This window comes from Phocoena sinus, chromosome 14, assembly GCF_008692025.1.
Source record: "Phocoena sinus isolate mPhoSin1 chromosome 14, mPhoSin1.pri, whole genome shotgun sequence".
Lineage (NCBI taxonomy): Eukaryota > Metazoa > Chordata > Mammalia > Artiodactyla > Phocoenidae > Phocoena > Phocoena sinus.
Window position 1 is genome coordinate 32,445,002 of NC_045776.1, and position 12,772 is coordinate 32,457,773.

Below are 12,772 nucleotides of genomic sequence, written 5' to 3' on the forward strand. Positions count from 1 at the left end.
TCTATACTAATAATCTGCCTATTTTCTCATTTTGCTGAATTGCTACTAATCCATTATCAATGACAGTTTATAAGACACATTGCTTTCTTTCTGCTTTCAATAAGATAGGGCACCTTTGACATTTCTCTAGTTATCATTGCATATCATCTTGTCTGCCTCCTCATTGAGATCACCATAGTTTCATCTAGCTTTCTGTAGGCTCTATTTTAAATTAAAAATCCTAGGTATTAAAGTGGAATTTTCATCTCTGAAAGTGCTTCTGCATCACCAGACACCCATCTTCTCATTATTCCTTTAGCATTTCTGGAGAGTAAAACTGAGCCACTCTACCACTCACAGGATAATAATGCAGCTGTTTGTAAAATGTATGTTAAAGTTTGTGACCTGCGGTCGAGACTGAGTTAACAGTGAAGGCCTATCGAGCCACTGCAAAGATGAAACCTTATTAATATAAGACAGCCATTCACCTGGGACCAGTAGTATCAATATCACCAGGGAACATGGCCTCACTCCAGATGTGATGCAGAACTGTTCGTACAAATACTGAAGGTTCTTATTCAACATACATATACTGTCTATAAACTGAGGTTACAAAGACAGAAAAGACAGGGCCCACATGCATAGGCAACTCACTTCTACTGGTTACATATTCACCTGGAAGAGCATACAGGTGTCTCCTGAGCTGGGATTTTTCTGGTGGACTAAGAATATTCATTTTGCATAGTTAAATTGAAAATGGAGTTAGAATAAAATGATCCATTATTTTTGACTAACCATCAGTGCCATGTCCTGAATTTAACAAACATGATTTTTAATTTATCTTTTTCCTAATGATACATGATGTCCAGTCCTAAGTAAATTTGGATGAAGGAAGCAGAGATATAGTGGCCTTAGAGAAAAAGGGATAGAGAAAAAAAATCAACATTTTTTTTAAGCAGAATGACTGATGAGGTGCTGAAGAAAGACAAAATCATACGTAACGTTTATTCTTCAACTGTTTCGGAATGCTCCAAACTAAGGTTAGTAAAGGTGCTAAAAAATAAAAATTACTTGACTAATCACTCCAAGTGAGCTAAATGCTTCATTCTTGTGTAATGCTAGCTTCCCACTTGGTGGGATTTAGCAGTCAAATAATTAGTGAGAAAGCAAGAAACTGTCTTTTTCCTTTGATGTCAGACTGTTTAACAAAATAGTTATCAAATGTACATTAAAAAATACTGCTGCCTGTGTCATTCTAAAAAGAGTGATGCTAAAGAATGTATACATTTGAACAAATATTTTTCTTGCTCTGTGAAATCAATTTACCAAAATTCTCTACGTCAAGCAAATCAACTTACCTTCGAAGGTGGAGAAAAGCTGTGTAACACTGTTTTCGGAACTCTTGGTACTGTTCGCTCTGTGTGCCCCCCATTCCTTCCACCATTTCTTTATTCAGCTTCATAGGAGGAGGAAGAGGCTTTGGATCCCGACCCAAAATATATCCAAAGTCTATGTGGAAGAGTTTGCCTGGATGTTGATAAAAAACTCATTTGTTTCCAGAATTTTATATTAAGGAACTGGGAAATAGATATGTCATATAATTGGTAAAGCAGTGTCTCTTCATAAAGAATATTAGTTCATGATGAAGTCTATTAAATTGTCTGATCCTGTAGCCACAGGCTAGGGAGTGGCCTTCAGAGTATATTTTATTTCCCTTCAGCTCACATTCATTCTGATGAAACTATACTTAAAATCATCCCACAGTAATATTTTAAAATTTAAATCCTACTTTTAGATTTCCAGAACCAAAGATGGCTAAAGGCTGGACAACTTTTAAAGGTATTAGTAGAAATTAGTATCTTGTAGCAAATTTCTTATGCTAAAGGAAGATCACTTCTTTAAGTATTCCTGAGATGAATCCTTCCTTTAACTTATCACTATTCTCCCCACCTTCAAAAACATCCCCCCAAATTTCAAATTATATTGTTAGCTTCATTTGAATCATTTCCAACTAATCTGTGTTACTCATTAGCTGCAGACTAGGAAACCAAGCACAGTATTCACCTCTGTCAAGGGCTGAATACAGCTATAGTGCCCAAGAAGACAAACCCTTGAGAAGTCATCTAAACTCGTAGGTCACATATGTAAGAATGTGACTGATCAATCACTTTAGAGAATGATTCACCACTGAAATCATCTTTTGATTTACAAGTAGGTATAAAGTAGGCATACATTATAACACTAAAAGTAACACCCTGGATTCTACAATCTAAGTACCACCAAGGCAAGGACTTATGCATTTTGTATATTGCTGTTTCCCCAGCCTCAGAATAGTTTCTAGCACATACTAAGCAATCATTGTTGAATGAAGAAACAGACTCCCTCTTGCAAGGACACCAGAATCACAACTAGCTACTGGACAATCATAAGCAGGAAGACACTGGAACAAACCAAAAAAGATACCCCATATCCAAAGACAAAGGAGAAGCCACAGTGAGACGGTAGGAAGGGTGTAATCACAGTAAAATCAAATCCCATAACTGGTAGGTGGGTGACTCACAGACTGGAGAACACTTATACCACAGAAGTCCACCCACTGGAGTGAAGGTTCGGAGCCCCACATCAGGCTTCCCAACCTGGGGGTCCGGCAATGGGAGGAGGAATTCTTAGAGAATCAGACTTTGAAGTCTAGTGGGATTTGATTGCAGGACTTCCGACAGGACTGGGGGAAACAGAGACTGCACTCTTGGAGGGCACACACAAAGTAGTGTGTGCATCAGGACCCAGGGGAAGGAGCAGTGACCCTGGGGAGACTGAACCAGACCTACCTGTTGGAGGGTCTCCTGCAGAGGCAGGGGTGGCTGTGGCTCACCATGGGGACAAGGACACTGGCAGCAGAAGTTTTTGGAAGTACTACTTGGCATGAGCCCTCCCAGAGTCCCGCCATTAGCACCACAAAAGAGCCCAGGTAGGCTCCAGTGTTGGGTCGCCTCAGGCCAAACAACCCACAGGGAGGGAACCCAGGTCCACCCATCAGCAGAAAAGTAGATTAAAGTTTTACTGAGCTCCGCCCACCAGAACAACAGTCAGCTCCTACCCACCACCAGTTCCTCCCATCAACCATCCTAGATAGCCTCATCCACCAGAGGGCAGACAGCTGAAGCAACAAGAACTACAATCTTGCAGCCTGTGGAACAAAAACCACATTCACAGTAAGACAGACAAGATGAAAAGGCAGAGGGCTATGTACCAGATGAAGGAACAAGATAAAACCCAAGAAAAACAACTAAATGAAATGGAGATAGGTAACCTTCCAGAGAAAGAATTCAGAATAATGACAGTGAAGATGATCCAGGACCTTGGAAAAAGGATGGAGGCAAAGATCGAGAAGATGCAAGAAATGTTTAACAAAGACCTAGAAGAACTAAGGAACAAACAGAGATGAACAATATAATAACTAAAATGAAAACTACACTAGAAGGAATCAATAGAATAACTGAGGCAGAAGAACAGATAAGTGACTTGGAAGACAGAACGGGAGAATTCACTGTTGTGGAACAGAATAAAGAAAAAGAATGAAAAGAAATGAAAACAGCCTAAAAGACCTCTGGGACAACATTAAACACAACCATATTCACATTATAAGGGTCCCAGAAGGAGAAGAGAGAGAGAAAGGACCAGAAAAAATATTTATAGAGATTATAGTCAAAAACTTCCCTTACATGGGAAAGGAAATGGCCACCCAAGTTCAGGAAGCGCAGAGAGTCCCATACAGGATAACCCCAAGGAGAAACACACTGAGACACATAGTAATCACATTGGCAAAAATTAAAGACAAAGAAAAATTATTGAAAGCAGCAAGGGAAAAACGACAAATAACATACAAGGGAACTCCCATAAGGTTAACAGCTGATTTATCAGCACAAACTCTACAAGCCAGAAGGGAGTGGCATGGTATACGTTAATGAAAGGGAAGAATCTACAACCAAGATTACTCTACCAGCAAGGATCTCATTCAGATTCGATGGAGAAATCAAAAGCTTTATAGACAAGCAAAAGCTAAGAGAATTCAGCACCACCAAACCAGCTCTACAACAAATGCTAAAGGAACTTCTCTCTAAGTGGGAAACACAAGAGAAGAAAAGGACCTACAAAACAAACCCAAAACAATTAAGAAAATGGTAATAGGAACATACATATTGATAATTACGTTAAATGTGAAAGGATTAAATGCTCCCACCAAAAGACACAGGCTTGCTGAATGGATACAAAACAAGACCCATCTATATGCTGTCTACAAGAGACCCACTTCAGATCTAGGGACACATACAGACTGAAAGTGAGGGGATGGAAAAAGATATTCCATGCAAATAGAAATGAAAAGAAAGCTGGATAGCAATACTCATATCAGATAAAATAGACTTTAAAATAAAGAATGTTACAAGAGACAAGGAAGGCCACTACATAATGATCAAGGGATCAATCCAAGAAGATGTCACAATTACAAATATATATGCACCCAACATAGGAGCACCTCATACATAAGGCAACTGCTAACAGCTATAAAAGAGGAAATTGACAGTAGCACAATAATAGTAGGAGAATTTAACACCTCACTTACACCAATGGACGGATCATCCAAAATGAAAATAATTAAGGAAAGAGAAGCTTTAAATGACACAGTATACCAGATAGATTTAATTGACATTTATAGGACATTCCATCCAAAAACAGCACATTACACTTTCTTCTCAAGTGCGCACAGAACATTCTCCAGGATAGATCACATCTTGGGTCACAAATCAAGCCTTGGAAATGTAAGAAGTTGAAATTATATCAAGCATCTTTTCTGACCACAACACTATGAGATTAGAAATGAATTACAGGGAAAAAACGTAAAAAAAACCAAACACATGGAGGCTAAACAGTACATTACTAAATAACCAAGAGATCATTGAAGAAATCAAAGAATCAAAAAATACCTGGAGACACACGACAATGAAAACACGATGATCCAAAACCTATGGGATGCAGCAAAAGCAGTTCTAAGAGGGAAGTTTATAGCTATACAATCCTACCTCAAGAAACAAGAAAAAACTCAAATAAACAATCTAACCTTACACCTAAAGGAACAGGAGAAAGAAGAACAAACAAAACCCAAAGTTAGTAGAAGGAAAGAAATCATAAAGATCAGAGCAGAAATAAATGAATTAAAACAAAAAAAAACAACAGCAAAGATAAATAAAACTAAAAGCTGGTTCTTTGAAGAAGTAAACAAAATTGATAAACCATTAGCCAGACTCATCAAGAAAAAGAGGGAGAGGACTCAAATTAATAAAATTAGAAACGAAAAAGGAGAAGTTACAACAGACACTGAAGAAATAAAAGCATCGTAACCAACTACTACAAGCAACTGTATGCCAATAAAATGGACAACTGGAAGAAATGGACAAATTCTTAGAAAGGTATAACCTTTCAAGACTGAACCAGGAAGAAACAGAAAATATGAACAGACCAATCACAAGTAATGAAATTGAAACTGTGATACAAAATCTTCCAACAAACAAAAGCCCAGGACCAGATGGCTTCACAGGTGAATTCTATCAAACATTTAGAGAAGAGCTAATACCCATCCTTCTCAAACTCTTCCAAAAAATTGCAGAGGAAGGAACACTCCCAAACTCATTCTATGAGGCCACCATCACCGTGATACCAAAACCAGATAAAGATACTACAAAAAAAGAAAATTACAGGCCAATATCACTGATGAATATAGATGCAAAAATCCTCAACAAAACACTAGCAAACAGAATCCAACAACACATTAAAAGGATCATACACCATGATCAAGAGGGATTTATCCCAGGGAGGCAAGGATTCTTCAATATATGCAAATCAATCAATGTGATACACCATATTAACAAATTGAAGAATAAAAACTATATGATCATCTCAATAGATGCAGAAAAAGCTTTTGACAAAATTCAACACCCATTTATGATAAAAACTTTCCAGAAAGTGGGCCTAGAGGGGACCTACCTCAACATACTAAAGGCCATATATGACAAACCCACAGCAAACACCATTCTCAATGGTGAAAAACTGAAACCATTTCCTCTAAGATCAGGAACAAGACAAGGACGTCCATTCTCACCACTATTATTCAACATAGTTTTGGAAGTACTAGCCACGACAATCAGAGAAGAAAAAGAAATACAAATTGGAAAAGAAGAAGTAAAACTGTCACTGTTTGCAGATGACATGATACTATACATAGAGAATCCTAAAGATGCCACAAGAAAACTACTAAAGCTAATCAATGAATTTGGTATAGTTGCAGGATACAAGATTAATGCACAGAAATCTCTTGCATTCCTATACACTAACGATGAAAAATCTGAAAGAGAAATTATGGAAACACTCCCATTTACCCCTGCAACAAAGAGAACAAAATACCTAGGGATAAACCTACCTAGGGAGACAGAAGACCTGTATGCAGGAAACCATACGGCACTGATGAAAGAAATTAAAGATGATACAAACAGATGGAGAGATATACCACATTCTTGGATTGGAAGAATCAATATTGTGAAAATGACTATACTACTGAAAGCAATCTACAGATCCAGTGCAATCCCTATCAAATTCCCGATGGCAGTTTTTACAGAACTAGAACAAAAAATCTTAAAATTTGTATGGAGACACAAAAGCCCCCGAATAGCCAAAGCAGTCTTGAGGGAAAAAAACGGAGCTGGCGGAATCAGACTCCCTGACTTCAGACAATAGTACAAAGCCACAGTAATCAAGACAATATGGTAGTGGTGCAAAAATAGAAACACAGATCAATGGAACAAGATAGAAAGCCCAGAGATAAACCCACACACCTATGGTCAACTAATCTATGACAAAGGAGGCAAGGATATACAATGGAGAAAAGACAGTCTCTTCAATAAGTGGTGCTGGGAAAACTGGACATCTACATGTAAAAGAATGAAATTAGAGGGGCTTCCCTGGTGGCACAGTGGTTGAGAATCCTCCTACCAACGCAGGGGACACGGGTTTGAGCCCTGGTCCAGGAAGATGCCACATGCCGCGGAGTAACTAAGCCAGTGTGCCACAACTACTGAGCCTGTGCTCTAGAGCCTGTGAGCCACAACTACTGAAGCCCACATGCGTAGAGCCTGTGCTCCGCAACAAGAAGCTACTGCAATGAGAAGCCCACACACCGCAACATAGAGTAGCCCCTGCTCACTGCAACTAGAGAAAGCCTGCTCGCAGCAACGAAGACCCAACACAGACAAAAATAAATTAATTAAATAAATAAATTTTTAAAAAAAAGAATGAAATTAGAACACTCCCTAACACCATACACAAAAATAAACTCAAAATGGATTAGAGACCTAAATGTAAGGCCAGACACTATAAAACTCTCAGAGGAAAACATAGGAAGAACATTCTTTGACATAAATCACAGCAAGATCTTTTTTGATCCGCCTCCTATAGTGATGGAAATAAAAATAAACAGATGGGACCTAATGAAGCTTAAAAGCTTTTGCACAGCAAAGGAAAGAATAAATAAGACTAAAAGAAAAAAAAAAAAATTAAAAAAAAAAAAAAGACTAAAAGACATCCCTCAGAATGGGAGAAAATATTTGCACACGAATCAATGGACAAAGGATTCATCTCCAAAATATATAAACAGCTCATGCAGCTCAATATTAGAAAAACAAACAACCCAATCTAAAAATGGGCAGAAGACCTTAAATAGACCTTTCTCCAAAGAAGACATACAGATGGCCAATAAGCACATGAAAAGCTGCTCAACATCACTAATCATTAGAGAAATGAAAATCAAAACTGCAATGAGGTATCACCTCACACCAGTTAGAATGGGCATCACCAGAAAATCTACAAACAGCAAATGCTGGAGAGGGTGTGGAGAAAAGGGAACCCTCTTGCACTGTTGGTGGGAATGTAAATTGATACAGCCATTATGGAGAACAGTATGGAGGTTCTTTAAAAAACTAAAAATAGAATTACCATATGATCCAGCAATCCCACTACTGGGCATATACCCAGAGAAAACCATAATTCAAAAAGACACATGCACCCAATGTTCACTGCAGCACTATTTACAATAGCCAGGTCATGGAAGCAACCTAAATGACCATCGACAGAGAAATGGATAAAAAAGCTGTGGTACATATATACAATGGAATATTACTCAGCCATAAAAAGGAACAAAACTGGGTCATTTGTTGAGACGTGGATGTATAGAGAGAGTGTCATACAGAGTGAAGTAAGTCAGAAAGAGAAAAACAAATATCGTATTTTAACGCATATATGTAGAACCTAGAAAAATGGTACCGATGAACCGGTTTGCAGGGCAGAAATTGAGACACAGATGTAGAGAACAAACGTATGGACACCAAGGGGGGAAAGCGGTGGGGGGTGGGGGTGGGGGTGTGATGAATTGGGCCATTGGGATTGACATGTAGACACTGATGTGTATAAAACTGATGACTAATAAGGACCTGCTGTATAAAAAAATAAATAAAATAAATTTTAAAAATTAAAAAAAAGCTTTTGCTTATATACACAAGTTATTTTTTTCCTTAGAATTTGAATCTCTAAAACATTATGGTGATGATTATTATATAACAACCCCAAATAGTTAAAAGCCTTCCTAAAGTGGCTTATCATAATTCTTTCACATATCTTAGTGAGGGAATTTATTTTTAAAAATCTTAATAATAAAATCAAGTATGCAGTTATAAATGAGATCAAGATAGGTTGATAAGTTACAACAAATATATTTTTTCTGTGTAATGCATTTGCATCTATACATATGAATTAAAATAGCCATTACCTTATTAGAACTTGAGAGAAATATGAAATGAGGTTTATTTCCTTAATGTTCAGAATTTATTTTCTTTTTTTTTTTTATTTAATAGTATAAGCTTGATACTTTTTTTTTTTTTTTTTTTTTTTTTGCGGTACATGGGCCTCACTGTTGTGGCCTCTCCTGTTGCGGAGCACAGGCTCCAGACGCACAGGCTCAGCGGCCATGGCTCACGGGCCCAGCTGCTCCATGGCATGTGGGATCTTCCCGGACCGGGTCACAAACCCGTGTCCCCTGCATCGGCAGGCAGACTCTCAAGCACTGCGCCACCAGGGAAGCCCAAGAATTTATTTTCTTATTATAACTATAGGAGCATGATTGCGACATTATCCAAATGAATTGTTCAGTACTTTTACTGATGTAGTAGCTACGTGCTTGAAATATTTTGCAAAAATTCTTGTTAACAACTCTCTTATTTTTGCTCATTTTACTTATTTTCATCCAATAAAGCCATGTGAACCAATAAAAAAAAAGAAAAAAAGAAATGAATTCATTTAAAAAGCCAACTCAAAACTTCCCTAATGCAACCTGCCCACTCTCATTTATCTTGTAATGCATTCTGACCTGTTTTATGTGGAAACCTATCCTCCATCATTTTTGGGGAAGCTTCGATTTCTTTCCTTCAATGGCACAAGCCATTATTCTTGAGGCACATGTATTGAGTTTTTACACACTTTTGCCATCTTGCAAAATATTTTTTGATAGTGACTCTATCCAGTTAAAATGTTAAGCTATACCCTTCTGTCTGTGCCTTCCTCTGAGCATTAACACTGTTATCTGTGAACTTTATACACCATCATTAGGTCACTGTTGGAAACATAAACAACAATGGGCATGGAACTGACTCTAGCTGTGGTAACAAAGTCCCAGGTAACAGTGATGCCCTGGCAGGCACTCCGAATCAGGAGCATAATGGCCCTTTATTAAAACACTTTCACATCTCACTTGATCAGGTACGTGATCCTTATAAAGTTGCTTAACCTTTCTAAGGTTCACTTTCTAAACTACAAAACAAGTTAATACTGATAATTACCTTCTATGGAAGAATTAAAAGAGATAATACAGCTAATACTTAACACAGTACTTGATAGACAGTAATCACTCTAAATTTTAAATACTGAACTTTGTTCAAAAATAAATATTGGGCTTCCCTGGTGGCGCAGTGGTTGAGAGTCCACCTGCTGATGCAGGGGACACGGTTTCGTGCCCCGGTCTGGGAAGATCTCACATGCCGCAGAGCGGCTGGGCCCATGAGCTATGGCCGCTGAGCCGGCGCGTCCGGAGCCTGTGCTCCACAACGAGAGAGGCCACAACAGTGAGAGGCCCGTGTACTGAAAAAAAAAAAAAAAAAAAATTTTAAACATGCTTAAAATGTCCCTGATACCTGAGATCACAACTGCCAGAAATTAGTAAAATTAAATATTAAAGAGATAAGCAATCTTATTTTCTGCAACTTCTTCAGGCATCTTTCTTAACAAAGAAAAACTAAATAATACATTAAACTGGAAATGTTATAAAACTCTGAAAATGAGAAAGAACTTCAAATGTGCCAAGGCTGGGTAATAAAAAGTACAAATTTTAGGCAATAATAATATTAAATTTAAGTAAAATTCAAGATAGATACTGGCACTATTTTCCCACAACAGTAAAGAAAACTATATTGCAAATTACCTGGAGTTGACAGAAGGTGTACTGAATTTGGGACATGGAGTTCATATACAAAGAGAAACAACAGCTTACAAATGAGTGCTCATACTGACAACTAACCAGAGATTTAAACATCATCATCACGTGGCTATAGAAAAAGTAGCCATTGTCCAGGAGGAAGAAATTTTCTTCTACCCTCCTAGGTTCTCTGGCTGGTCTAAGAATTAAATTGACATGAGACAGATTAAGAGGAGAAAATCAAACCAAAGTTTAATAACATGTAAACATGAAAGAGACCCAGAAAAACCAAGTAACTCCCCAAAATGGCTGAAACCCTAACCCTAAATACCATCTTCACCTAAAGACAAAGGAGGATGTTGGCGTAGGAGTTGGGACTTCAAATGTGAGGAAGGCATGAAGATGGAAAAGCAAATGTTTGGGAAACAAATGTTTGGGAAACAAATGTTTGCTAGGCCTTGCAGAGACAATGGGACAGATTTCCAAGAGTTTCGCCCACCACACCTAGCCTGTATTCTTTGCAGATATTTCTGGTGATAGCTCTATTCCTGTTATAGGCCCTCTATCTAAATTCTTCAGGCAGTTAGGGGCAAGGTCAAAGGTGCTTCCAGAGGCTTTTTGGCCTTGATTGTTTTCAGCTTGAAACTGCATGCCAGAAACATTTTGGGGTAGCTAATTTTGTTCCCTTGCACCATCATCAATGTAACTATTGCACTGAATACCAGTTTTCCATTTATCAAAATTATCTTTTTTTTTTTTAAAGATATACCAGGTTTAAAATATTCTGTTCAAACTGGAGAATTGGTTAAAGTCTTATAGGGGAGCAAAACTTGCCATCCCAAAATGTCTTTCTGGCATGAAAATTATTTTTGATCTGAAACCAATCAAGGCCCAAAAGGACGAAACTTGACCTTCCCCCAGCTACCTAAAAAAATGTCAGTAGAGGATCTGTTCAAGGAAGGGACCTATCACCATAGATTAATTATAGTATGAACTATGTATGCAGACAGGGAGGAACCTAGCGAAGTTTGTTAAAAATTCCTTTGTGCCCTATTGGCTCTGCATGGCCTAGCAAACATTTACCAAACATTTGCTTTTCTACCTCCTTGTCAATTGCCTCTCCTTCTTTGAGGTGCCAAACCACTATCCCCAACATCCTCCTTAGTCTTTAGCAAAAGATGGTATTTAAGGTGAGGGTTTCAGCCATTTTGGTGAGTTATTCAGTTTTTCTGGGTCTCTCCCATATACATGTGTTAGTAAACTTTAGTTTTTCTCCTGTTAATCTGTCAATAATCTCATGTCAATTTAGTTCTTAGACCAGCCAGAAGAAACTAGAAGGTTAGAGGAAAATTTCTTCCTCCCCAATAGTCTCTTAAGAATTTTTTTAAATGGATATATCTGGATATATCTAGTATAGTAAATGACAAATGGAGGAGGTGAAATGAGAAGGAATTCTAATTAGATATAGATAGCAAGGAGCCTGTGGAGAATTAATTGAAAAGTGGTTTTGTCTCCCCACCCCAAAAAACAAAGGCAGCAACAGGTTAGCTAAAAGCTTCCTCTAGCTCACACTAGGGCTACCTAAATCAGCATGCGTTTGGTAAGCAGTTATTAATGAGGCTCCTACCTCACCTATTTCTATCAAAACACTTTAGCTGAGGTGTATATTGAAATTATTTGTTCACTCCCCTTTCTCCCCAACTCTAAACTTTTAATGAATCATTAAGAGTCTTATACTCAAGAACCTTGTTCCATTTATTTTTGTTATAGTCCTGAAACCTAGAATAATGCCTAGCATACAGGAGTATGCAATGTTGGCTATTCTGCATTTATTTAACCAATGACATCTCAATTTCACCTTTACAGCTTAGACAACTTTTTTTTTTTTTTTTTTTTGTGGTACGCGGGCCTCTACTGTTGTGGCCTCTCCCGTTGTGGAGCACAAGCTCTGGACGCGCAGGCTCAGCGGCCATGGCTCACGGGCCCAGCCGCTCTGCGGCACGTGGGATCTTCCCAGACCAGGGCATGAACCCGTGTCCCCTGCATCGGCAGGCAGACTCTCAACCACTGTGCCACCAGGGAAGCCTTTAGACAACTTTTAATAACATTACTGATGTTAGAAATTTTCTTCTAGAAACCTGATAGTTCTTATAGACGTTGTCATGTTTTAAAAATTTTGTGTCTTCATTTCTGTGAAGATCTATAATGAAATTAATAAAGACTGAG

General features: G+C 38.1%; 1 protein-coding gene across 3 annotated transcripts in view; it reads right to left on the minus strand.

Moving 5' to 3' along the window:
* PIK3C3 (phosphatidylinositol 3-kinase catalytic subunit type 3) overlaps nt 1–12,772 on the minus strand; it is a 156,866-nt gene that overhangs the window by 15,970 nt on the left and 128,124 nt on the right. For 2 of the 3 annotated variants that reach the window (XR_004345351.1, XM_032602470.1), the window contains one exon: nt 1,338–1,506. Coding sequence is in view for 2 of the 3 variants with exons in the window: in XM_032602470.1 (XP_032458361.1) it covers nt 1,338–1,506 (169 nt within the window). In the remaining variant the exon portion in view is untranslated. Of the gene's footprint in view, nt 1–1,337; nt 1,507–8,972; nt 10,213–12,772 lie in introns of those variants that run through there. The other variant, XM_032602471.1, reaches the window with a different exon arrangement.